This window comes from Antrostomus carolinensis, unplaced genomic scaffold, assembly GCF_000700745.2.
Source record: "Antrostomus carolinensis isolate BGI_N321 unplaced genomic scaffold, ASM70074v2 scaffold2172, whole genome shotgun sequence".
Taxonomy (NCBI): Eukaryota; Metazoa; Chordata; class Aves; order Caprimulgiformes; family Caprimulgidae; genus Antrostomus; species Antrostomus carolinensis.
Genome location: NW_010301462.1, coordinates 18,955 through 46,096, shown reverse-complemented (window position 1 = coordinate 46,096; position 27,142 = coordinate 18,955). Strand labels below are relative to the sequence as shown.

At 36.9% G+C, this 27,142-nt stretch overlaps 1 protein-coding gene across 2 annotated transcripts in view; it reads left to right on the top strand.

Moving 5' to 3' along the window:
- The window catches only part of CASK (calcium/calmodulin dependent serine protein kinase), a 149,938-nt gene extending 125,555 nt beyond the window's left edge, over nt 1-24,383 (top strand). For both annotated transcript variants that reach the window (XM_010163449.1, XM_029083886.1), the window contains 9 exons: nt 858-926; nt 2,293-2,328; nt 5,075-5,271; nt 6,558-6,673; nt 11,393-11,473; nt 11,558-11,638; nt 15,680-15,882; nt 16,283-16,366; nt 22,971-24,383. In XM_010163449.1, coding sequence (XP_010161751.1) covers nt 858-926; nt 2,293-2,328; nt 5,075-5,271; nt 6,558-6,673; nt 11,393-11,473; nt 11,558-11,638; nt 15,680-15,882; nt 16,283-16,366; nt 22,971-23,147 — 1,044 coding nt within the window. In that variant the 3' untranslated portion in view covers nt 23,148-24,383. The remainder of the gene's footprint in view (nt 1-857; nt 927-2,292; nt 2,329-5,074; nt 5,272-6,557; nt 6,674-11,392; nt 11,474-11,557; nt 11,639-15,679; nt 15,883-16,282; nt 16,367-22,970) is intronic.
- The last annotated feature ends 2,759 nt before the right edge of the window (nt 24,384-27,142 follow it).

The window sequence follows — 27,142 nt, the reverse complement described above, 5'->3', positions numbered from 1 at the left end:
TACTTTGATCAGGACACATCTAGTAGATATAATTGATTTCTGCTATAGGATTGCATCTCAAATGCATTGATTTATCATTCATAATCTGCACCTAAAGAACAAGGAATCTGCAGGAAACTAGTTTTGCCATCATTTGGAAATAATTGTGATTGTTTCTTCTAAGGCTTCAGCTATGGTGCTTCAACTTGCTTCAACAAGAGCAAGTTTCCAAAAAACTACTGTTTTGTTATTTGGCCTGAGGCTAGACAAGGTTGGGAAGTCTAGATAGTCAAGTTATACTGAACACCTTCTCAGGTGTTAGCTTCAGTGTCTTGGAGGCACTGCAGAAAGATTCATCTCACAGAGTAGAAACTGATGGACGCTGACCTCCACCGCTTAGCTGAAAAAAGATTTAGAAGCATCTTTGGAGTATGTGCCTCATTCTATTCGCTCCACCGCTTAGCTGAAAAAAGATTTAGAAGCATCTTTGAAGTGGAGTATGTGCCTCATTCTATTCAAAGTATTATTCAGCCTATAACTTTCAGGTAATTACCTTTAACAAAGACACCAGTATGACTAATGGCCTTTAGTATTGTCAGCCACATGAGCTCTCAGTGGTCCCAGATACTTAGCAATTAAAAAGCTGTTTGATTGCTAAGGCAATATAAAAAGTTATTACCTAGGATACATCAAAATGTCAAACCTGAATCTTAAACTATGGAAAAACTTTTCAGATTTATGGAGTTTGTAGTGTGGAAACTCACAGATGAAGCAGCTAAATAAATGGTTATAAGGCTGTGGATGTAACTGTTCTTTTAAATATATCTGTGTTCCTGTGATAGTGTTGTGTTGTTAATGAACCTTGTGTCTTATTTCAGAGAGATTCCCCCTCTACATCCAGACAGTCCCCAGCTAATGGTCATAGCAGCACTAACAATTCTGTTTCGGTAAGATTTCCAGTTCCACACAGAGAAAGTGTGAAAGTTTTGTTGGTGCTCATCTGCCATTACTGTTTTACTTATCGTGTGGTCAGTGGCAAATTTTGTCCTGCTGATAGAAGCAAGGTTATTACATATGTAACTCCCCATTTTCTTTTTTTAAGGGTTTTTTTCCAACGTATTATTCTCATTAAAAGCCATATAGTGAATTAAGTGTTAATAACTGTAATGTGACAGTTCCGTCATCCTTAAAGCATTGTTAGCATTTTCCTCAAAACTAAGCAAAGGTTTAAAGTAGAAGTTTTATTTCCATTCTGAATTTTGGAAGCAGTGTTTGAAGAAAGAATAACTGTGCAGTTGGTATTTCAAGACATTTTAGACTCTTTTTAAGTTTTGTGTTTTGAGAGGCCTCTGGAACGTGTACTGGTTTCCGCTATCTGAGTTAACGAATTGGTGTGCCCTCTGCTGTTGTGGTACGTGCACATACTTTGTGAAATATGAGCCTTGCCTGGATATGAAAAGCAAAAGGAAGTGGCTTTAAACTGCACTACAAACCAAGCTATTATCATCACATCTTTAACACAAAGTACTTCTCTTTAGTATTTATTCAGGTAGAAAGGTGCTGTTGATCTCCTGTTTTTCTAAAGTATATTAATGTTAAAATTTGTGTTGTTTATCATTTGTCATTGTTTGGACCAATGTAATAACTGTACATGCAAGTTCCTTCAGCAAGAGTGCTGTCAATATCATGAGTTCATGGAACTAGCTAAAAAAAAAAACAAAAACCAAACCTGAGTAACTATTCCTTTAACTATTGAAAAAATTACAACTTAGAAATTATTTGCCACAAGGTAAAGTGCTTATTAATTAATATAATGGGAAAAAAAACTGTGCAGATGAAAAATTTAAGAAATTTTTGAGAATGAAATTGACTTTGTAACACAATTAGTAGTTACAATCTTATTCCTTGGCACAATTAATCACATTATATATTTTTAATGTAGAAATTTTTAATATTTATAATAGCCATCCTCTCTTTTAAAAACAAGACTAAGTATTAAGTGGAAGAGACATTCACATAAAGAGCCTCTTTCACTTGACAGTGCTTTTGTGTTGAAGATGCTGAATTATTTATTAAAAAGCACATTCTCTATCTGCTTAAACTTTTTACCTGCTTTCTTCAGCTTGCTGCTAAACAGCCTGGGTTTGATTTTTCTTTAAGAAAAGAAATATTTCTAAACTCAGATCAATGCTTTATACTTTTGTCTGACTTACCATTTTACTGTAATGTTGTATGAATCACTAACAAATGGTGTTGTATACCCTTAAAAAGTAAAATGAAAATTTCTTCTCCTGGGTTGACTTTATTCTGCAGGACTTGCCATCGACAACACAACCAAAAGGACGACAGGTGAATAGATATCCTCCGTGGGAATTTTTGTAACCTTAGCTGCTAGTGAACATCCCTGCTTATCTTTTCCCCCCTCATATTCTGTATGTGCTGGACTAAAACATTTCAGCTTGGAAAATTTGTTCCATTTTTTTCATTTTTCTTTTTAACTCATTTCTGTGTGGCTAATTCAAAATAGCATTTTTTTCATGTGCCTGTATGTGTGAGAGTTAAAGTCATTGTAACTTTAACTGAAGATGTTGTTTTAGTTCAGAATGCATTAATAGACTTACTGTTGTGCAGATTTTCGTCTTAGAGAAAAGCTCGAATTTGTATGTTAACTGAAATGGAGACTACTAGGAATACTGTACTCTAAAACTCTGTACTGACAAAGATTCTAAAGCTTGATTTGGTCTGTAACTAATTATTAACATTAACAAAGCTGTTCAAAGGAAAACATTAAGGATAGTTTCTAGCAAGGGTTGTTAAGTCTGAAGATAGCCTCTTAAATTTTCAGTCCTAAGGCCCAGATTCAGTAACCTCCCTTAATTTTATTAGTTTGACCTGATTGTAGTACATGTCATCATGGACCAAAAATCTTCCCTCTCCAGAGAATTCCAAGAAACCCTTTAAGGACTCTGCAGAGGATTCCCTATAATTCCCTTTGCAACTTTGTTTTTTTTTTCCACTGCAGCCACCAAATCAACACATATGATCAAGTGATTTGTGATTAATCTTCAGTAATTGCTCCATTTGTATATAGCCTTTCCAGAATCTGCCTCTGAATCTTTAACTGTGGACTCAACCTTTTCTCTCTCAGGAGTTTTCCTAATAACTCTCACAATTCCATTCAAAAGAGTTAATGAAGTCCATGATCTGTTGTCTTTGAAAATCTTTTTATACTACTGTCTGGTTAAGTTGGCTGGAGTATATTACAAGAATGGATTGTGCTCACTTTATTTCCCATTTTTAAAGCTTCAGCTATGATTCTTTCAACTTTTTGTTGTTTTCTTAAGTTTCCAGCTGTCTGAAAGTAGTCCTGGAACGGCTCCATGAAAGACCTTCCAAGCTGTTGGGTTAGGGTTTTGTTTACCTCTCATAAGGTATTTTTCCCAGAAGAGACTTTATTCAAGGCAATATCAGAATAATGGTATTCCTTGTACTTGCACCATTTATAGTTACCTGGTTTTTTAAGAGTCTTTTTCCATTGAACCAGTATATTTGTCTGGTAGCTTGTCATCCCTGAAGATAGTAAGGGCTTGGATAACAGATATACTGCTATCCAAGGAAGTCAGCCCATATATCATAGAATCATAGAATAATTTGGTTGGAAAAGACAAGGAAGTTTCTAGATAGTAAAAATACTGCTCACATTTCTAGACCTATATTAGATAAGGTTGAGGAGAAGTAAGAGATTGGTTCAATACTGATTACTTCACAGAAAGCCAATTAGTAAATAAATGTAGTTGGTTTCAAAATATCCCATTTTTCAAGTGATTAAAAGAAGTTGAGTTACTTGTCTAAACTCACACACTCAATGCACCGCAGAACAAGGGTCAGATTTAGTTTATTAAAAGCTGAGTTCTATATTGGTATTATCATCTGATGCTCTCACTGTAAAGAGATAAAAATGCATCAGGTACAAGATAGTGATTAGCCATTTTAAGTTAATTTATTCATATGGTGGGTTGCAGATTGGATTACTATAGAAATGAACTTTTTAAAGTGCCATGAATAGTGCTAACACTGCATAGTTACAGCTATTTTTGTAGCAGAATTTGAGCAAAGTTGAAAAGTGTTTGTTCCAGTTTAAATAAAGGATATTGCTTTGCAATGTAATTTTTTATTTTTTTTTAGTAAGAAAATCAGCAGTAGAATATACATGGCTGCCTGAGATGCTATAGGGTGATGTTGGAAGTTCATAAACTAGAAATTACCACTCTTGGACACTACATTTAATTCCAATTTTAAGATTTTTGGATGCATCAGGGCTGTAATTAGCAAATAAAACCAGAGATCACTATTATTTTTATTTTCTAGGGTTGAGACCTCATTAACCTACAAAGCAAAGATTGGTATATTATTTTAAATACTGAAGTCACAATGAATTCTTTCTGTTAATGTTCCTTAGAGAATAACTTACTCAAATTATTAGTTTTAATTTATATGGGAGTAGACTGCTACTGAAAAATGCATACAGAGAATTCCCAGAACCCTCCCAAGTGACTGTATGCAATAGGTGCAACACACAACTTCCTATTTAATCTAAAAAAAAAATGGTAATAAATTTTCAGTCTAAATACTAAAGATCAGTAATGTAGCCAGAGTCCTTTATACTGTCCAATAAAATCATCATACAGTTTTTTACAAACATATCATGGGACTTCAGTTGGAAAGTACAGTGCAGTTCAAGTTGCAGGCTGCTGGCTTTTAGTCTGGCTTTTAATCTGTAGTGATTCATGATAGTTAATATTGATTTGAGGGATTCTATCAGTTTATTACATGTGTTCATTTTTGCTGTTCAGGTTTTACAGTATGTAGAAGACATGAGCTTTCAAAATAACATCGTATGTCTCCATTGTTTGCTGGCGGGTTTTTTTTCTGTTTAATTTTCAACTATCACTTTCTGCTTTTGCCATTCCGTTTCTTCCCTTGCTTGTTGCAAACAATATGTGTGGCTACATGCACAGATCAAATTTTCATCTGTTACTCTTAATACTGTACCAGTAATAATATTGCAGTGTCTTTTATAAACTCTTTTTTATAGATATATGTAAGAGCACAATTTGAATATGATCCAGCAAAGGATGACCTCATTCCTTGCAAAGAAGCTGGCATCAGATTCCGAGTTGGTGATATTATCCAAATCATTAGCAAAGATGATCACAACTGGTGGCAGGGTAAACTTGAGAACTCCAAAAATGGTACTGCAGGTCTTATTCCTTCTCCTGAACTTCAAGAATGGTATGACTTAAGTCTTCTGTAAAAATTAATTTAGCTTTGCTTTTATTTATTTCTTTCATGCTTTTCATTGTTATGTAGCTAGTTTTTGTATATTTTTTCTTTTTCAAAAAAAAAGGTATGTATTGGCAGTTTGTGTGGCATTGATTTTTTTTTTCTTCATATATGCATAGCAGTGAGGGTTGTATGCACTATCATATGTGTGGTTACGTTAGAAAAATAAACATCTTTGTTAGTAAGCATTGTGCTTTCTGATATACTATAGGAAACTAAGGTTGAAGGCTACATACAAATTGTTTATGTAAGGGGGTCAAATTAATATCTCTTTTGGGTTCTAAACACTGTTTTCATTAGTACTGTTTGCATGCAAGTGCTGCAGGAATAAGGTGTTAGCAAGACATCAAGCACAAAGGTCATTGAGGGATTTGGGGGGTTTTCTCTCCTTTTCATTTTTCATGTGAAAGCCGAGTAGCAAGGAATCACAGTGCAAAGATCCCTGAATGACAGATTTAATGAATAGCAGTGGCACCAAGTACTGCAAAAGCAATGCAGAGCCTTTAAACAACCTCTTGCAGAAGCTGTTTAGTAAATATTTTAAATGTATCAGCGCAAACACTGGCAAGCAAGTCCTGGGCCATGAAAGTAACAGCCATAACTCAGGAAAGTTTATCAATATGGATAATCTAGCCCAAAATATTTCATACATGATTTGTTACAGAAAATAATTAGAGTGCTGTAAAGGGGTTTAACAGCACCCGTGCCACCTGGACTGGCTAAGGGAGATTTTGGTAGAAGAGAAATAAAGGGAGACAAGACATCTCATTACATCTTAAGAGCTCCCTTGCAAGCCTTGACATAAGGGAGACACTGGCATGCACTGCAACAGAAACATTTGCAATACTTCATCCTAAAGATCAACCTCAAAACAGTTCCACAACACAACACAACTTACTGTGAAGTAATTTAGACCACAGTGGTCTTTTCAATCCTCATGCTCTCCCAGTCTGAATCTGCTGCAAAATGGTCTGCAGCCATTTTAGTAGCTACCCTTCCTCCCATGCTCACTTGGTCTGTGAGTTTTAATGATCTACCACTAAGATACTCTTTGTATCAAAATACCTCTGTAAATAAGTGCTTTTAAGTCATCAAAAAAAAAAAAAAAACTGTTTTGAAAAGTTTTACTGTACTCTCGTATTATTAAAAAGTCTTATTTTTCTAATTCATTCTGTGTGGCTTTTTAAAAATACATTGATTGCAACAAAAACAATTTTTTGTCCTCCATATGCCAGGCGAGTTGCTTGTATTGCCATGGAGAAGACGAAACAAGAGCAACAGGCCAGCTGTACTTGGTTTGGAAAGAAAAAAAAGCAGTACAAAGACAAATATTTGGCAAAGCACAATGCAGGTATGAAAAAAAAAGTGCAAGTATCTTTAACATGTTAAATTTTTTACAAACTAAACCTTGCTATTAATTGATCAACTGGCACTGTTACATAAACCTAATGAGTTACTTAGGAAAATATAAGTAAAATTCTAATACGCCAACATTATTCTGCTTGTTTTTTGCTATTTAAACATACAGCTTAATCTGTGACAGGCAAACTGCAACAAAATAAATGCATCATAATATATCCTAAATTAATCTTAGATTGTTTTAGGTTTTATATTTAAAGAGCACTAGAAGCAAACAGGATATGAATTTTGCAATCTGTATAACGGTACGATTCTCTACAGAAGACTTTTCAGTAACATCCTTGTTAATATATATTTATAGTTACAGATTATATATGTGAAAACATCATGAAAGGGCATTTTTCTTGAAGCATTACAGCTAGAAGCGGAATGAGAACCATTGTATAGTCAATGTGTTATTTACAGTAATGGAACAGAACAAATTGTGGAAGTTTATCCTCCTTGCAGTGATTTCTGCCTGAATCCTAAGTTTTGGTTTTCTATTTAGACTGCTGAAAAATTGTTTTAGAAAATTTTGAAAGTAGAACTGTAGAGTAAAAATCCTTGCTCAGCAAAATTCATTAGTTTTGGTAATAAAGAAGGACCCCTTCATTTATGAGCAGAATTCAGTTCTTTTCTTATTTTAATATCAAATACTAAACATGTTGAAACTGTTTCTATTGCTTTTGCATTGATATAACATACTGTGATAATAAATATGTTATTGTAATCCCTTGGGAGACTTGCACAGATTTTTATTAGAATTAAAAGACATACCTTTCCAAACAGGGTAATGAAAGTATTTTATATATTGTATTAATTTCCATGTTTTTTTCCATTGCATTCTTGAATGCACCAATTAAAACAATAAAAATGAGTATTTTCACCTTTCTCCTTACCTGTACAATTTGTGTGCAGTATCAGAGCTCTTTGACAATACTGGTTTTAAAGTATTACCAATTGCCCCCAGCATACATTCCCACAGCATTGGTACTTCAGTTGTGCCAGTATAACTCTGCATGGCTGTGCTGTTAACTGGATTAACTGAAGAACAACCCAAAAAAAAACACTGATTCTTTTTCTTTAGGGCACTTACATTTCTTAATGCAGTTCACAGTGCAACTACATAGTTAATAATATCAGCACGACTAAGCATGGCATGCTACAAAGGAATAAGCAAAGGAAAGAGGATGGCCACGGAAGGAAAAGGAGCAGGCAATACTTAAGGAGCAAAACTAGCTCAAAGACTTCATAGCAATTAAATCCCTGAAAGGAAAGGAATCTAGACATTCCTATTGATGTAGGGGGGACATTTTGAAGAAGGTTGACAGCACTTCAAGTCACACAGTTTGCCTGCCTTAGTGCTTGCCACCATCAGTGCTGTTAGTCACTTTAGATCAGAGCACAGTGTTTGCCAAAAATTAGAAACATGAACATTAAAAACCATCAAAATGACCATAAAATAAACTGTTCTTTTCAAAACACCATCTGAGACTCCCCCTTCCCCCTAAGAAGTCAAAAAGTTAATGAAAAAGCAGATTCAATCAACATTTCTCTTAGAAATGTTTATTGATCTTAGTGTCCTTGAGGTACTAAAGGTGATGCCAGTAATATTCTAGGGAATAGCACCAAATGTAAGATAGAAAGAGATTCACTGAAATGCTATGGTGCTCACAGGAGTTTAAGTTTAACTAAGGTGGTACTGAATTTACCTTCTCTGAACTTCTCTCTCATGTCTGGTATTGTTAGTCAGAAATACGGCAACACTGGCTTTCGCAAGCTTTCAGTGCATCTGTCTGATAATAAAAAACAGATCTTTTCTTCTGTTGGATCCAAAATAAGTATAATTCATTTGTAACTGAGAAGTCTAATCTAGATGTCAAAATGTTGCTTTTACAAGAAAGTAGAATTTATTTATCTTATATCTTAGTATAAAATTCAATAAATCGTTTAGCAGTGTGTAATCTATTTGGACTTCCTTGTTATTTTTGACTTAGAGAAGAGACTGAACTGAGGTGCTGAGAAATGACCTAGTAAAATACTTCATAGTCAACTAAGATTTGTGTGGCTAGCTAATGATTTGAGAGCTAAGACTTTGGTGTGATATATTGGGATATTAGTGGAACTAGAAATTAAACTATTCTGCAAATCAGACATAGTTTATGAAGCAAGGAGGATAATATTTCAGTTATTTTTTATAATTAAAAGCAAAGATATTCTCCTTTATAAGAAAAAAATCATACCGTTTTTCTTTCCTCCCTACTTGATATTAGAGTATTGTGTCCTTCAGGAGACAATTTCATGATCATGCATCTTATTTTTAGACCAAAGCCCACAGAAAAATTGTGTTCACTGATGTTTTTATAAATGCTCTAGAGATATAATGCAGTGATATCTAGATGTATTTTCCATTTATTTTTCTGAAATGTTATTACAGGACTTCATAAAAGAACACTCTTCAGAATATACTAGAACTATGCTTTATATTATGCATAATGTAGAAAATTGCCAAGCTTTTATAAAATATGTTTATCATTTCTTAATGTGATGTATTTGCCTTGTGTTTAGACTATTGCATGGTAAAGTTTATTTTGTGCATATACTTTTTATTTTACTAATATATTACGAGCCATATCTCAATGACCCCTGTACATTTTTCATGCTGTCTTACTCCCAATGGCCTCTGTGCATGTAAGTAACCTGTCAAGTGACAATGCCTCTTTATTTGCTTCTTACCGTTTCCTTTCAAGAACTTCTTTTCTTTATTAGCTAGTAACACAGAAGCATTAAAGTTCAGTCTTTAAATGTGTCCTGAATTCCTCATCTCTTGTGTATATTAAAAAAATAAGCATCTTTGTTTTGCATTTGAAAACCCTACAATCATTAGTTAACTCCATGTAGCCTGAGACACATCTTCTCCATGCTGCTAGTTTGTGATTAAGACATTAATATGTATCATTTCTGTTGTTTGTTCTTGTTGTTTGTATCTAACATAATGTGGTTTTGTTCAAGAAGAAAACAAAGGATTTATTTTTTTATTATTATTTTTTAATGGGAAAAGATACTTGCAGGCCTAGATTATTAGAATGGTAAAACTGTTTAACATGTTGTAGATATTTAGCCCTTTCTAATATGAAATGAATTCTTCATTAGTTTAAATAGTGTGGAGGCACAAAAAGGACAGTAGTAAGGATTCCATGTTTGTAGGTTTGTGGAATGGCAGAAAAATATGACTAGGTTCTTGCTTGTAATATTTGGGGAAAGGTTGAAAGAGATTCTTCTTTAGGATGAAATTCAAAACGCTCCAAATGGACTAGGAAGTTTTCATGTCTGTATCTTTTCAAGGTCTTAAAGAGTTCAGTATGTCAGTTGACTAATTTGTAGTTTGACCAAATTGAAGTAGTTGTGCTTTTTCTCTAGAGTAAAAAGACTGATGTTGAATTGAAAAATCTGCCCTGTAAAAAGAAATACGTTAAATTAAATCCTTTGCTGCTTTAACTGGGACTTTAGTACAAAGAGCATGTGCTTTCTGGTAGGCTCCATAGTCTTAATGCTGGTCTTGGTGGCTGGGGACTTCTGGAGCAAGCAAACTAAAGCTCCCTCCACTGCCTGCTTTCCTAAGGGATTTTGGATAAGGGGAGCGGAATACATCTGAAGTCATCCTAAAAGATGGATGGGATATAGTTGAGGTGAATACACCAGTTTAGGACTTGGAAACACTCAAACATCCTATGCTTTAGATGCAGTCTCTCCTCCCTTCTTTTTGTAGCGTGCATAAATACAGAACTGAAAACTCCTGTTTGTTATTCTGCTCACAATTGCTGATTGCTGTAGTCTTTATAAATATAATTGACTGCCTCCTGGCTTCTTTTTTCATTAGAATTCTGCAAGAATTACCAGAGATCATGTGTTATTGGGCACAGGATGAATAAGCTGGTTTTAATGAACAAAACTTGATTTGTCAATCATTATTATACCTTGGCAATTGACAGTAGATTGATAGGCATAATGGAATTCATTCAATTTCAACGGCAGTTGAAATTATTTCTGAAATAATACTTTTACAATTTTTCCCTAAATATGTTGGAGGTTCTTTTATGTAATGCCATCACTTTTTGTTAGTATTCTTCATTCTGTCACAAGTTTTAAAAGCATGTAAATTTAACTAGCACGTGTGTTTAAAGAGAACTCTAATTACAATTAATATGGTGGTAGTTTTGAAGATAGCATTAACCCTTTGCTCTATACATTTCTCATAGATCTTGTTAAAACATGATTATTAAAGTATCCCTATCTTTAGTGTAAATAGATGTTCTCATATTGTATTAATGTTGGTCACTGTCTACAGACTTTTCTTTATTATTGCTATTTCTTAGGAATGCAAATGTGAATGGCATGCCATTTTAGCTACTTTTTTGTGGTCTGCTGAGTACTGCATGAAAGGACATGCAAACTTTTCTGAGCATTTCAGTAGCTTTATTACTGCTTTTTAACAGTTTTTTAATGAACATTTTTGTTAAAATTGCATAATGAAATGGTTTTATTTTCTATAACTTATTACTTTGTACTGTAAATCTAAAACTTGCTAAAATTATAATTTGTAGCACAATTAATCATCACTCTTAATATGCCTTTTTTTCTTATCCCTGTGGGGGTTTCTTTTGTGTTTTAGTGTTTGATCAATTAGATCTCGTCACATATGAAGAAGTAGTAAAACTGCCAGCATTCAAAAGGAAAACACTAGTCTTACTAGGTAATTATTATTCGGAACATAACAGCACAGTTTTTAAGCCCTTCTGGTGGAAAATTTATAATTCATTTTTGTGTTGTGGATTAGGTGCACATGGTGTTGGAAGAAGACACATAAAAAACACACTCATCACAAAACACCCGGACAGATTTGCTTACCCCATTCCTCGTAAGTAGCAATGTTCAATGTACATTGTACATGCAACGTACAAAATTGTTTGTATCATCTTTGACAACACACCCATTGTACTACTACATCTTAAAGGTGGAAACTGTGATAGCACTGGGTATATTTCTTCTTTTGTTTTTTCAGAGGGAGGGGTAGAAAGTAGCTCCACTTTTACCTCAAATATTTCTTAGTATTCACAAAATTTCTTGTTAAGTATACATCTACCCCAAATGTTTGTTAATTTAGAATGAAGGCTAAAACATTTATCATTTTTCTGTGCTAATTTTACGATTCAGGCAAGACTGGAATCAGCCTTGGTGTTTAAAACTGTATATAATTCCCGTGAGAAGAAATGTAAACTGGATTTAAAGGAAACCTTTAATGTGTACCTTACCTGACTGTTTTAAATTACTTTTCACTGCCTAGCCTTGAAGACTCATATTATACTAAAATAACTTCAAGTTTCCAGAGATGGCAATTAGAAAAAGAAAACACAATTAAATTCACTACTAACAAGTGGGTTGTTATGAAGAGCACAGGGGTGTTTTCCCTTCATGAAAATCTCTGCCAATACCGTGGCAGGAATTGCATATCCTACTAACTGATCTCTTGGAGATGCACCCTTTTTCCTCAAGCTAGGCATTCTGAAAGAAGAGCATCCAGCAGCTACCTCTATCCACTCTATTTCAGGCTGCTTTCAGAAACACCATACATGGCTAAGAAGTAACACTGATAGCCATTATGCATTGACTTCATTTTCTTTGTAACTTGCTCATTCTTTACTTTAAAATTGCACTTAGATGTTTTTCTACCTATAAAGTTTTTTTGTTGATAAAAAATATTATTTTTGAGAACTTAGCTGTAAACCTATTTGATTAGGGGAAAACGATTAGTTGGCTGCTGATTTAAGTTCCCCAGGCTTGCTCACTAAGGAGTTAGACAAAGACTAGCGCCAGCAGAAGGAAAACAGAAAGACCTAGCCCTTTTGAAATCATGAGCAATGGCTCACCCCAGATCACCCCAGCAGCAATGTGAACCTGCACTGTTTGTCACACTACTGTTTGTATCTAGACACTAAAATCCTGAATTAGACATTTTAAAAGTGCAGTGCCCAGAGTATGTGATGTACATTGCACCTATGTTATTCAATACAGAGATTATATGGGGGGAAGGGAGTAGTAACCCAGTAAGTATGTTCTCCATTACAAAGAACTGGGAAAAAAAAAAGAGGAATACATGTTTTATAGTATGCTTTTCACCCAGTCTCTCTCAAGTACTAACTGTATTGCTGTGGGGAGGTAGAAGCTGCACTAGTTATTTTATCTTCAAATACCTCTTAAAATGGACTCACTTATACCGTGACAACCATGCCTTAGATTGCCTGCATTAGGTTCCTGCTCTATGGAAGCACTGAAATTGCCTCACTGATTATATAAGAAGACTAAAAAGACTACACTGCAAATCAGGATGAAAATCAGGTGCTTAAGCAACAGTATGATGTTTAGATGCCTGTTTTAGACATCACCTGACCTTCATCCCCACTCCAGAAGAGCAATGGTCTCTAACTCCTGTGTTATACCTAGTAGTCCTATATAGATGTTTCAGATTTAAGGCATTTAGGGCAATTAAAATAGCACTTTATGCTGATGTTTAGAGACACAGATTACTTCCTTATGTTAGTGATATAAAACATATCATATAAAAGATATCACATACACTTTAAGTGTTATGGGAACCTGATCTGTCTTTCAGCTGACTCTAGGTAATTAAATTTATGCTCTTCAACTCTCAGGGATGGATTTTACTTCATTTTCTGCATTCTTTTACAAAACCATGGTAGGAGTAGGTAGCTTTTGAGATAGGCCTTAAGTTCAGTGTGAAGTTTTGGGGAATGCTTTGTGAAGAAATTATCTTCCTACTGAAAACATTATTGTAAAGGTCATGTCACACACCATGGTAGTTAATTAAAAGGATTAGTAGGCTGTACATCTCTTACCACATAGGTCTGCAGAAGCAATGTATTCAGAAAGTATGTCATTGCTAAGTAGCTTTCATCTCTCTTGACCACAAGTAATCAGGCCCCCACCCACTTTTTAGACTTACACTTTCACACTCAGAAGAAGAAAACCTTATAAGAATTTAAGTAAAAAAGGAAAAATACAGAAATGTTTTTACAAAAGAAGAGCATTTAGGGAAATACAAGAGTTCAGTAGACCTAGGGCAGCAGTGAGTAATACAGTGATATTATATGGTTTATATAATCCATTGTTCTTGAAATCCTTAAAATAACTATTATCTATTATATTTCTATAGAACTTTACACCTTTGAAATATGCTAATTAATCCTCACAGCAGTAATATATATAATTAAAAGCAGAAGATGAGTTCAATTTTTTTGATACCTTGTTTGAAATTATGATAGGATTTTTGGAAGTTATAGGATTAGAGTGGGAAGAGATGTGGTGTTTCAGGTATGTCAGCAATGTACATATGATAGTGGAAAATTATGAGAGTACATCAGTTTGTGAGGGAATATTAGAAGAAAGAGAAGCAAGTGGATATCAGCATGCCTGTGGGGAAAAGGGGAGCAGATGGCCTACAGAATCACAGAATGGTTGAGATCCCTACCTCTGGAGGTCATCTGGTCCAACCCCCCCTGCTCAAGCAGGGCCACCTAGAGCCAGTTGCCCAGGACCATGTCCAGGTGGCTTTTGAATATCTCCAAGAATGGAGATTCCACTACCTCTCTGAGCAACCTGTGCCCAGGGGTCAGTCACCCTCACAGTGAAAAAGTATTTTCTTACATTCAGATGGAATTTCCCATGTTTCAGTGTGTGCCCATTACCTCTTGTCCTGTCTTTGAGCACCACTGAAAGTAGACTGGCTCCATCTTCTTTACACCTTCACTTCAGATATTTGTACTCATTGATGAGATCCTCCCTGAGCCTTGTCTTCTTCAGGCTGAATAGTCACAGCTCTCAGCCTTTCCTCACAGGAGAGATGCTCCAGACCCTTAGTGCCCCTTCACTGGACTTTCTCCAGTATGTCCATGTCTCTCTGGTACTGGGAAGCCCAGAACTGGACATAGCACTCCAGATATGGCCTCATCAGTGCTGAGTAAAGGGGAAGAATCACCGCCCTCCACCTGCTGCCAATACTTTGTCCAATGCAGCCCAGGATACATAGCCCTTTGCCACAAGAGCACATCGCTGGCTTATGTTCAACTGAGTGTTCCCCAGGACCCCCTAAAGGGACTTTTCTGAAGAGTGCTAAGAGTTGCTCACTTCTTAGTTAGTGAGCAACTAACTAAGAAGTTAGTTAGTTGCTCACTAACTCCTTAGTGAGCGAGCAACTAACCTAGAAGTTAGTTAGTTGCTCACTAACTCCTTAGTGAGCAAGAGGTGCTGGTCAGCCCCCAGAATATTCTGGTGCTTGGGGTTGTTCCTCCCCAGGTGTAGGACTTGGCACTTCCCCTTACTGAATCTCGTGAGGTTCCTATCAACCTGTTTCTCCAGCCTTTCAAGGTCCCTCTGGATGGCAGCACAACGCTCTGGCCTCTCCTCCCAGATTTGTATCATTGGCACCCTTGCTGAGGGTACACTCTGCCCCATCATCCAGATCGTTAATGAAGATGTTGAAAAGGTTTGGGCCCAGTACTGGCCCCTGGGGTAAAATGGAGATGTTAACTTGTTTAGAAATTATAAAAACTGTGAGAAATGGTCTTTGTTTGCTGTTTAAAGCAGCTGATAGAGTCTTATAGTCTTGACCAGATAAAGGTTATTTATGACCTTCTGTTCTTCCTCTGTTACCTTTTGATTTTTACCTTTTCCACATCCCTTAATCTCATGCTTTTCCCAATACACATCACGGAGACTCCTGCTTTTCCCAGCCCCTGTCATTCTGCCTACCTAAGGCTCATGCTTTGTTGTTCTATATGTGATGTGACAGGTCATCATTCAGTGAATAAGTATTGATAAACCAAAGAAAAACCCATATATAAGCTTAATATGCTTTTGTACTAAAAATATTTTATATTTTCAGACACAACCCGACCTCCAAAGAAAGATGAAGAAAACGGGAAAAATTATTACTTTGTATCACATGACCAAATGATGCAGGATATATCAAACAATGAATATTTGGAATATGGCAGCCATGAGGATGCAATGTATGGGACAAAACTGGAAACAATACGAAAGATCCATGAACAGGGACTAATTGCAATACTTGATGTAGAACCTCAGGTAACTAACTAATGCTGACTAAAGGGGAGGGATGACTTCCCTGGTCCTGCTGGCCACACTGTTTCTGATACAAGCAAGGCCACCTGTGCACACTGCTGACTTATGTTTGGCTGGCTGTTGACCAACACCCCTAGGCAGCTTTCATGCCACTCCTCCCCAAGCCTGTAGCGTTGCATGGGGTTGTTGTGACCCACGTGCAGGACCCGGCACTTGGCCTTGTTGAACCTCATACAGTTGGTTGCTGTGTCTGTATTACTAAGGTCTTGACTTCAGATCAGTTAAAAACAAATACCAGCATTGGTAAATCATGATATTGTATCTTTTGCTTGTGTGACTAAACTTACTTCACATCAATTGTTGGGGGATTTTTTTCAAGTATCTGATTATTTTTTTCACCTAGGCATTGAAGGTCCTGAGAACTGCAGAGTTTGCTCCTTTTGTTGTTTTTATTGCTGCACCTACGATTACCCCAGGCATTAACGAGGTATGGCATGTTGCAATCTAATGTCCTGTCAGAGATAGAATTAAGGGTGAGATTCAAATATGCAGATAAGATTCTTTAATTGTTTCCTTGTCTGTAAATGGGAAGGCAGAAAGACAGATGTATGGCAGCATTATTAACTTGATTGAGATGTATTTATTATTCATTAACTGATTTTTCTAATTCAAAAATATGAACTTAAAGATGAAGGATCCACATGATGTATTCTAAAAATACATATTCTTTTATTTCATTCCCTGCCCAAGCTCAAAGATCCATTTCCAAATCCTTGACAAATCATTAGGACAAATTACTCAATCCTGAGTTGCAATGCTAGCACTAGATTAAAGCTGGCCTGAACTGAAGAAATGGGTGTGCATGACTGTGCTGTCATCCCACCTTTACCTTATAGTACTTTTTCTATACAGCAAATATATATCAGAAATAGGCCTATGAATTTTGAAGACTATTTTCTAAGAATTGGAAGCTTTGACTAAAGGAGTAATCGCTTGTGGAATAATGTTAAGTATTCATGGAGTTCTACGTCCTGAATTTCCCACTTAGTTTTTATAGAGTGTCTGCTCTGCAGATTGCTACTGATTTCAAAGATTGTATCAAGCAATTCTGGGTTTAGCTCACAACAAGGCAAACAGTATTTATATACTTATACTTTATCTGCTTAGCCTTTTTTAAACCATGATATTAAGGTATTTAATCAATTGGATTTGACCATGAATCTGTTCCAAATCTCCTAGATGTCTCCTTGGTCACGCAAAAACAAAGTCAGAAGGCCTGTCTCTACAGCCTGTTTCTATAGAAATGTAATTACAGTATCATAAGTACAGAACTATGACATCACTGCAGAGGCTTGCAGGAAAATAAAGAACATAGCAAACATATTTAAATGCAAATACTTTGATTATTAAAATACCAAACGGAGACTGAAAAATATTGGCCTCAAGCTGCAATTTTACTGGCAGCTGAGGCATTCTAGTAGTTCAGGGTTGCTGAAGGGAGTGATTCTCTCTAACTTGCTGCTGGGATATATTCTGCACTGGCCATGGTACTTAGCAGATCCTTTAGTGATCTACTTTAGCTCTAAATTGGATTTTTGTCAGTTTTCAAGCAGCTCATAAGGCGTCTGACAAGCACCAATGCCAGAACTAGCAGTGAAAGCTTATAGCCAGGAAGAGAGATGGGAGGGGGAAGAAGGATCTTTTAACTTTCACAGCAATAGGTTATGTCATTTCACATTGTCTTATGGACCCCTACCCTAATGGGTAAATGTCACACATAAAGATCTCTCAGAACAGCACGTTTGCAACGTTAATGATGTGACACTTTGTCTAACTGCTGCTGTTGGCACATGCTGTAAATTAGTATGATCTCAAAAAAATACTAGAATTTTGTATTCTACACTGAACTTGCCTTTGTGCAAGCACATGGCATGGCATCACTTAAAAAATAGAATCGTTCTAAGGATGTGTTGGACAAGCATTGTGCTTACAGCAGCACTGAGGCAGCCAAGTAATTATGTAATTGCCTGAATTTGTCACTCCATACCTGTGTCTCAGCTTCCAAATAGTCTTCCTTGGCATCACTCATCTGCCAGCGGTACTGCAGTGGTACTGGCTTTTAATCTCCCATCTGTAGGAAATAATACAGAGACATTTGGAAGAGTCCATATGAGGGAAAAATGTTTTCCATGGTACACGGGGAAGAGCAAAGAAATGTACCTTTTATAGTAGTGGTGGGGAAATATTTTTTCCTGACAAAGAAATATTAGTAGAAGTACAATGTTCTAAATATTTGCATTCATGCTGCAAGACTGTGTCTTTATTTTAAGCTCTTATGACCAAAGTCTCTGCACACGCAGAGGTTCACTCAGGCACATGAATTGCTGAACTGGGGTCTCTCTTATAAAGCATGCTAATTTATGAATCAATTAAACTTAAGGAAAGGGAGGGGCTGGAAATGGTAACAGCAACAGACCTTACCTGAATACAGGATCCTATTTTCCAGGGTTTACTGGGCTGCATGAAGGGAGATATGCAGATTGTGTCTGTGTGTTATCAACCTGCAAGGCAGCAAACAAGAGTGAAGAGTGTGTGTTTCATATTTCCCATTCATGCTTCCTTTAGAAAGGTTCATTTGCATTACGATTATCCCTTTCTGTTTATCCTCCTATCCTGCTTTGTTTATTTTACTTACACTTTTTGAGAACACTTCTGTAAATGACTGTCCTTTTTTTCCCCCTTATGTTTTCTTTAATTTCATCTTTGCTTTTCTTTTCATTTTCCTGCACTCGTACTAATTGTACATAGCTGCCAAAATGGTGCAGAAAATTGCCTGTAAGTACCAGCTAGGGGCTGACAAGGTAGTCCTGTTTATTTCAGTAGTTTTAGAATGTAGATATGCTTGTTCCCATTCAACATTACTTTCATCATTGGAATTAAAATGTAATGTAATAATGACTTCAGATATCTGTGCTAAAATTATCTGCTAGTTAAAGAAACCAGAGTACAACTGTACATCTGAACTTTGTGGTAAAATCAGTGCAGAAGCCTGATCTTAAAAGTATCTGTCTTGAGACACTTTAGCCTATCATAGAACACACAAAATATCTTAATAATCAAGGACCACACAACAAGAGTTAGGAGACAAAATATTATGCTTTCCAACTGAGTATAGCAGTGCACTATAAGTAATTCTGCAAAACACAAAACCAATTTAAATCAAATAGGAAATCTCCCAGAGTGTACCCACCTGTCTAATCATAAAGGAAACTTAAATCAGATTATTGCTGTACTAAAACAGACAGAGGAGAGAGCATATCAGGAAACATTGGAGTCGTTCCTCTTCATTTGTTTTCTACCTCCCATTGCCCAGAATTCCACTTTTTTCATCTAAATCTTTATTGAGCCAAATTCTTCTGAATTTTAGCTATGCTTCCTGCCTTCCTACAGCCAGAGAATAAAAGGAATTTTTCTTAAGAAATTTGCAGTCCACCAGCTGTTTAAATTGAGGAGAATTTCTTTTTGTTGGAGCAAAATTGGTAAAGGCTTGATGGTGTGTTTATACATTGTTCACAGCCTGAGAAGGGAATATTAGTAATTTGTTAAGCTGTGCTTTGAGTGTCACAAGCAGTAGCTATAGTCCTAAGGGTAATTTAAGACAAAACAACCCCAGCCCTCAGGGACTGAACATATCACTGGTGGCCATTATATACATTGGAGAGATTTCGTGGATAAAAGCCATGTTTCACTCCTTTCTATCCCAGCTATGGTGGAGAAGGAGAGAAGATCAGGAAAGTGATAGGAAAGAAAAGTTTGTTCCAATAGTATACACACTGCAACTAGACACACCTAAAATGCCTATTGCATGAGAGCTGAGGGAAGAAGAAAAGACAGGTGTTCTGCTCTCAAATGTAAAATGATTGTAGTGGCCATTCATTTGTCTTATCTGCAGCTATCTTAACAGATAGGTATCTTCTTTCTTGACACTGTTGAGAGCACAACTGCTGGAGAATATTATTCTTGGAGAATAATCTGGGATCTTCACTATTCAAGATGTAATTAAGAAACTTCAGAAAAATTGAGAGGAACTTACTACAGCAAAAATTTGGATGAAGTGTTAGCTTCAAGGGTCAATTTAAAACTTAGAGATACAGAGGAAAGACTTAGCCAACCCACCACACCAAGTCTGACATGGTTTTGAATGTACCAACTCGATTGCTCTGTCACAAACACCAGTGAAACTTGTCTCCAGAATGAAACCAAAATCAAGAACTGTAATCTCTTTTCTTTCTGCAGAGCTGAATAAAGTTTTAACCTATTTGAAAATTGCTGCAATGTCCTATACTAAAAGTATATGAAAGAAGTAATGTTTTACATTTCGAACAGGCTAGGAAATTTAGATATTCCATAAAACAACCCACTTCAGTCTCCATAAAGTTGGATCTAGAAGCAGCTAAGTCAGGAAAATATTAAAATTTAATTAGTTTTTGAAACTCTTTAGTTTTGTGACATCTGGGTGTGCAAGGTAAATACTGGCATTCATTCTTCTTTACCTACTAGTCAGCTTTTTTCAAATAACATAGCTGTAAGTTTTTCAGGTTTTTATTCTGTCAGTCACAATAAGATACATGCTTTATTGAGAAAAGTTCATTTTCATATTTGTAACAGGAAAAGGTGACACTGATGGGAAATCTGAGTAGCAGTTAAAAAGCTACATATGAATTAACAGTTCTAAGGCTTTACAGGGGTTTTTCAGGTAGTGTTAGCCTTGTGCCATGAGATTAAAACTTTTAAAGGTGCAATATGTTTTTGCTAACACTGGCTTTAAAATACAAAACTAATCTTAGCTAGATATGTTTAAAGCACTGAAAATATTCTGCTTGGCAAGTATGATATTTTTTTCCTTTGTAGGTTAATTTAAACAGAAAAATTTAAATCCTCAGCTGATAGGAATTACTTTATCATTTGGAATCTGTGAAAAGCTGGCAGTTTACCTAACTAGGTTTTTGGCTGAAAGACACTGGGCCATATGAAATGTTCCACAAACATATTTAATATTAGTATTGATCCATATTGTTCAATTTGATAATAGCATAAATTAAATTTGCATGCACTGGTATCTTCTATGGAAGTTCCAGGTGTTGCTAACAATGCGTAAAGGTTTATACAAGGAGCATCCCCTGTACAGAAGCACAGGTGCAAAGTCTTTGTCTGACTTTGAATTAAATTTGTAGTTATTATCAAGTGAAAGTGACATTCCCCTCTCGTTTGGGGCTGCAGCTTCAGGAAAGAAGCAGAACTGTAACTCTGGTACAGAACTTCTCCTCCAAGAAGTGGCTAGTTTCATAGCTACAGGGAAGGAGAACTGTGCAGCTTGTTCCCTTCAGAGGATCTGAAAGCCACTGTTCCACAGCTACTTGTCACCGTAATTACAAATACTTGGGAAGTTTAAACAACAAAAAGATTAGGGTCTCTTAATTAGCTGGATAAAATTCTGTTCACAGAATAATTTCTTCTGAAAACACTTCTAAGCGCTGTGTCTGTCCTTCCTGCAGCCTAAAACTATTATAATCACAGAACCGCCTAGATTGGAAAAGACCTTTAAGATCATCAAGTCCAATCATTAACCTCACACTGACAAGTCCTTGACTAAACCATGTCCCTCAGCACTATGTCTACACGACTCTGAAGTATCTCCAGGGATGGGGACTCCACCACTGTCCTAGGCAACCTCTTCCAATGCCTGATAAACCTTTCAGTAAAAAAATTTCTTCCTAATATCCAATTTAAACTTCCCTTGGTGCAACTTGAGGCCATTTCCTCTTGTCCTATCACTTGTTACTTGGTTGAACAGTACCCACCTCTCTACACCCTCCTTTCAGGCAGTTGTAGAGAGCGAGAAGGTCTCCCCTCAGCCTCCTTTTCTCCAGGCTAAACAACCCCAGTTCCCTCAGGAGCTCCTCATAAGACTTGTTCTCCAGACCCTTCACCAGCTTTGTTGCCCTTCTCTGGACACACTCCAGCACCTCCATGTCCTTCTTGTAGAGGGGCCCAAAACTGAACACAGGACTTGAGGTGTAACCTCACCAATGCCAAGTACAGGGGCAAGATAACTTCCCTGGTCCTACTGGCCATGCCATTCCTGATACAGGCCAGGATGCTGTGGCCTTCTTGGCCACCTGGGCACACCGCTGGCTCATGTTCGGCTGGCTAGCAATCAACAATAAAGTGTGTTCCAGTTGTTTTTAATTTCTAAGGGAATTTGCAGTAAGACAATTCAAACTTATAATTGCTGCAGGGCTCTAGAAAGAAGCCTTTTGCAGTCCCGCTCTCTCAGAAAGGCAGACCTTGCTAACAAAGCCCATTGCTGTAGCGCTGCTGGCTGCACAGGGTCCAGTAGCACACCCACAAAGTAGGATTCAGTTGTTTCTGTAAGGACATTGACACAAAGCCATGGAGAGCACCAGTCTGCTGTCGCTGGCCCTTGTTGAGTGTAGGCTGCATGGTTCATCTTCAGGATCTCACACCAAGAGATGCTGGAAATGGAATGCTCTGAAACAGGAACCACAGAGCAATGTGCAGTGAGAACTTCCTTATCAGTAAATGATTATTAAAGGAAGTAGACCCAGAAGACTGATGCTGAACAGAAAACATTACCAAAACTGGGAACAGCTGATACCTGACAATATACCCTCTCCTGTTTCTCATGTTCTCCCCTGGACGTAGGCCCAATAGCTCGTATTTGTGCACTTCGTACGTTTTATTCATATACGGTCTCCGTTGCTCATGTCTGTGCTGCTTTTCTATGTTTCCATCCTCTGCCTTGCTTTTTTAATGCTAGACTTGTGTTTTGTCTCAAGTAACGTCAATAACTGAGCACTGTTTGAATGCCAGCTTCAAGAGAGAAGTTGTGCCAGTTTTCCCCTGTGATTTCCATAGATTTAGGTGGGGGATCTAAACCACCCAGGCCTCCCTAAGGCTTTTTTTTGCCCATTTCCTTCTCTGTAAGCAACAGTTAGAAAGCTGTTGTAGCAAAATACAAAAGGATCCAACATCTATCTCTCCCATTTTCTTTTCTGCCCGCCAAACAGGATGAATCTCTTCAGCGCCTGCAGAAGGAGTCTGAAATCTTACAGAGAACATATGCACACTACTTTGACCTAACAATTATCAACAATGAAATTGATGAAACTATCAGGCACCTGGAGGAAGCCATCGAGCTTGTGTGTACAGCCTCACAGTGGGTCCCGGTCTCCTGGGTCTACTAGACCAGTCACAAGAGAATTGAAAAAAAATCTGTCATTACTGGGAACCACCTCATACATGGAAAACCTCTTCGTTATTGACCTTGTGTCAACAGGTCTTGGCCCCTAGAGACTACCTAGATGTAGTGTGACCTAAAATATAATTATTGTCATGTCCAAATAGATAGGAGGAGGGGGAAAAAAAAAATCAAACACTAATTTAAAGAGACAGTATCTTTTTTTAAATCATTTCTCCTGAACTTTAATAAAATGTATCTTTAAATGTATGTATTATTCAGTCCTTTGGAATGTTATATTTTTGGAAATCATAGCTTTTTATTTCAAAGGCCCCTAAAAACTGCACAAAATAGATGCTGGATTCTATAATCTATTTTAATAGTAATAATAATATGATTCTGTTACCTTAACTTGGGGGTGGAACACTACATTCTTTTTAGAGTCTGATTTTATGGATTGGAATACTTTGCTTTCCTTTATTTATTTGAAGATATTAGTCTAGTGGTTACAAAACAAATTCATAAATTTAAAGGCCTTTTTTCATTTTTTTTTTTTCCCCTAGGATAGTATTTTTAAGTACTTTTGTGTAACATCCAAATAATGTGATACTGTCTCTTTGAACAACTCTGTAAAACTTTTAGAAATTTGAAATTGGGTCTTGACTCTTAATGCATGTGGACAGTCGCAAGCGTTCATGCCGTTGGTGTATCTGTGTTGATAAAACCTGTAATCTACAGCAAAGTACATTCCGTTCATGGGAACACGTACCCAAGGGAATAAAGTAAAATACTATTCTGACTAAGTTGTAAACCTATGCACATCCCTTGCATTTTGGGCAACTTTATAAAAAAAAAAAAGAACTGATTTTTATTAATAATAATCATGTAGTGAAATGTGTTTGTAATTTTGTCTCAATTTAATTTGTTGTAAGGTGGGAGGGGGCAATTACTGGTTTCACCATTTCAGATCTGTGTTGTCTGAGAGTATTAACATTTTAATTAAGTTTAAGCAAAGAAATGCTGATTTTTAATATGTATGTAATTGTTTAAGAATGCACACATTTTAAAAGAAAATACTGTGCAATGAAGAAACCAGTTTAGGCATTGCGATAAACTGACTATTCCAAAAGACTCATCTACAACAGCCCTGTAAATTCCTTTAAAAATGGTAATTGACTCTACAGTCTGACCAATTTTTTTTTTTATTTTATTTTAAATATACTTCCTTTTATGTGTTCAACAATTAAATGCTTTTGGGTCCTTCATTTCATCGCAGGGAGTTTCAAGAACAAATCATTGACTCGTGCAGCAAGAAAAGGTTTCTTAAAGTCTGTTAAGGGAAAAGGCCCTTGTAGGGGCACGGCCTGTAGTTTGTTCCAGGGGCTCTGCTCTGCCTGTACCAGCACAAGGTCAACTAATTTAGAATTAAGAGCAGAGCCAAGTAAGAAAATTGAACCATGTGCTGACCTGGTGTTTTGTTTCCCTTCTTCATGCTCTTACTGACCCAGATGGTTTGCATTTTTTTCTGAAAATGGTTAACAGAAGCAAGCGTTGCCACCTCTTTCTGGGTGTCAGAAATACCGTGTTCCTTAAAATGATTTATCTTCAAAGCTTTGTTGGCTGTGCTGTTGTGTAGTATGAAGTTTAGTGTTTATATTAAAATGATAGAGTGTTCTCTAAGGATTTATCCTCAAGGTTGAACTATCAGCTGTAATTGAGCTGTGGGCTGCTGCAGTTGTTTGGGACCACTGCATGTGTCATCAGAAAAGGTTCTCACAGTTGAACCTTTATCATAGGGGTAATTACCATAAAGCGCATAGGTTGCTAATTTTCTCCTGCCTACTCCTACTGCAGGTTGGGTGGTGAAATCTCTATTCTTGTAAAATCCTTAGGCAAAATCAAGATCCAGGTAGGCATCCCATCCAGCCAGGTCAGGCAAGGTGGTTATTTTGTGCAGCATTCCCAGCACAGCTTGCAGCCTGCAGCACAGGAGGGGACTTGATCCATCGCTTTACCCACCTGCCGAACCCACTTATGCTACAGCTGGAATCACAGTTCTGTGCCTGCATCCCAAAACGAGTCATGTAACCCAAGTCCCTTGAGTTGGTAGTTTGTAGAAAACTAACCAATGAGAAACTGCGTGGGCCTCACAATAGCAAGCCAGCGAGTAAGAGGGAACCTATCAAAGTAATAGTAGCTGCTCATCTCTTCTGAATTTAGTCCCTGTAAAAGGGGACAGGTGCAAACTGTGAACTATTTAGTAAGTAAGAGGTAATTTTTCAAGTAGTCGTGCTGTGTCGTCTTAGTCCTGGATGAACCTTAGCAGGTGTTGCTGTAGATCAGCTGTTGCAATGGTAGTATTACACACTAGCTGAGCTTATCAAAGTGACAGGTTCGTTCACTCTCAGAACTACCTCTTTTCCCAGTAAAGCACAAAGATGGGAAGACCTACTGAAAATCAAGCAGTGAAGTGTTTCTGATGTTAGAAATACAAACTTCTTCTCTGGTAAGCGTTGGTATCTGACTTCAGTGACACAATCTTCATCTCAAATGTTTATGATATTAAACAGGTAAAGTAATTTTGATAATTTGGGTACTGTCCACCGTAAATGTTTTGACTACACGCTTTTGACTGTTAGTGTGAATTTCTTGGAGTTTTTGTGTATCCAGCCTGTAAGGAAAGAAAACTCATAAGGCCCATGAGGGTGCTTCTGCCTTATGTAGATGACAGTAAGTAATGATTTAATGTAACTAATATGCTTTTATTCTCTTACGTGGAGCTACCATTGAGTTAATATTACACAGGAGAAAGACTAACTTGGAGAGCTTTCTTTTATTCTCACTGTATAGCCTTTTATCAAGAGAAAAATCTGTAAAGCACATCAGTTAGCATACTGCCCTGCTTCTTTACCACAAACTGTTTTCCTTGTAGGGAACCTTCAGTAGCAAAAGAGTTAACTTGGAACCCCCCTGCTTTAAGTACAGCTGAACCACACAACCCAGTGAGCTCCAAAAATCAGTTTCAACACAGTCCCAGGAAGCACAGAGCAAGCCCAGGACTCCTCAGTCTGCCCAATTCACGCCTTCCCTGCCTCCTGCCCTGCCCTGCCCAAACCCTTCTAATGCATATCTGTCATTTGTGTATGTAGTACGTAGAGGTCAACAGGCTGCCCTAAATTCATCTGGAAGCTTTGCTTGCATAGGGGAGACCCATGCAGGTGCAGAGCTAATTCTGACTTTTTTTTTTTTTTTCAGTCTCCAACGGGAGAATGGTCCTCCTAGTACTGTAAATATCACTGCATAATTTAGAGTGCCTCTTGGACTTCTCTAAATTTGTGCTGAATGTGACCTCAGAAGCAGCCCTGGGATTGGGAAGAAACAAATATTTCTGTTTGCCCCTTTTATACTTTATTTTTTGTACAGGGGCTCATAGATTTGTAAAGAAAACTTGATCTTATCAGTATGCTGCCTCTCAGTCTGACTGATGCCTGTGATTTCAAGGTGTTAAGTTGGTCCAATAAATGTTCATTAACCTCTGCTTCCATTTACTTTATAAAAGTTGTCCTGGTTTTTGCTAGGATAGGGTTAATTTTCTTCTTAGTAGCTAGAAAGCACCCTGTTTTGGCTTCAGTGGAGATTGTTATGAGAACAATGTTGATAACATACAAGGACACTGTGCTTGGGTAGTTTGCAAGAGCAGAGGACTGGAAGTGGAGATGGGGGGGAAGAAGAGTGTAGTAGTTAGTAAAACCCAGAACTGACAGTTGGATATGCCAATAAGATATTCTATATCATATTACACCATGTTTAGTATATTAACCGGGGCTGACTGGAAAGGGGGGGTTTCTCTCAGGAAACGCTCAGGCTCACTTTTCCGATCGGGTTCGGGGTTCCTTTTCGTTCCTCTGGGATCGTTATCAGCGGGTGGTGAGCAATTGTACTCTCTCTCATTATATATATATATAGTTATTATCATTATTATTATCATTACTATTTTAATTT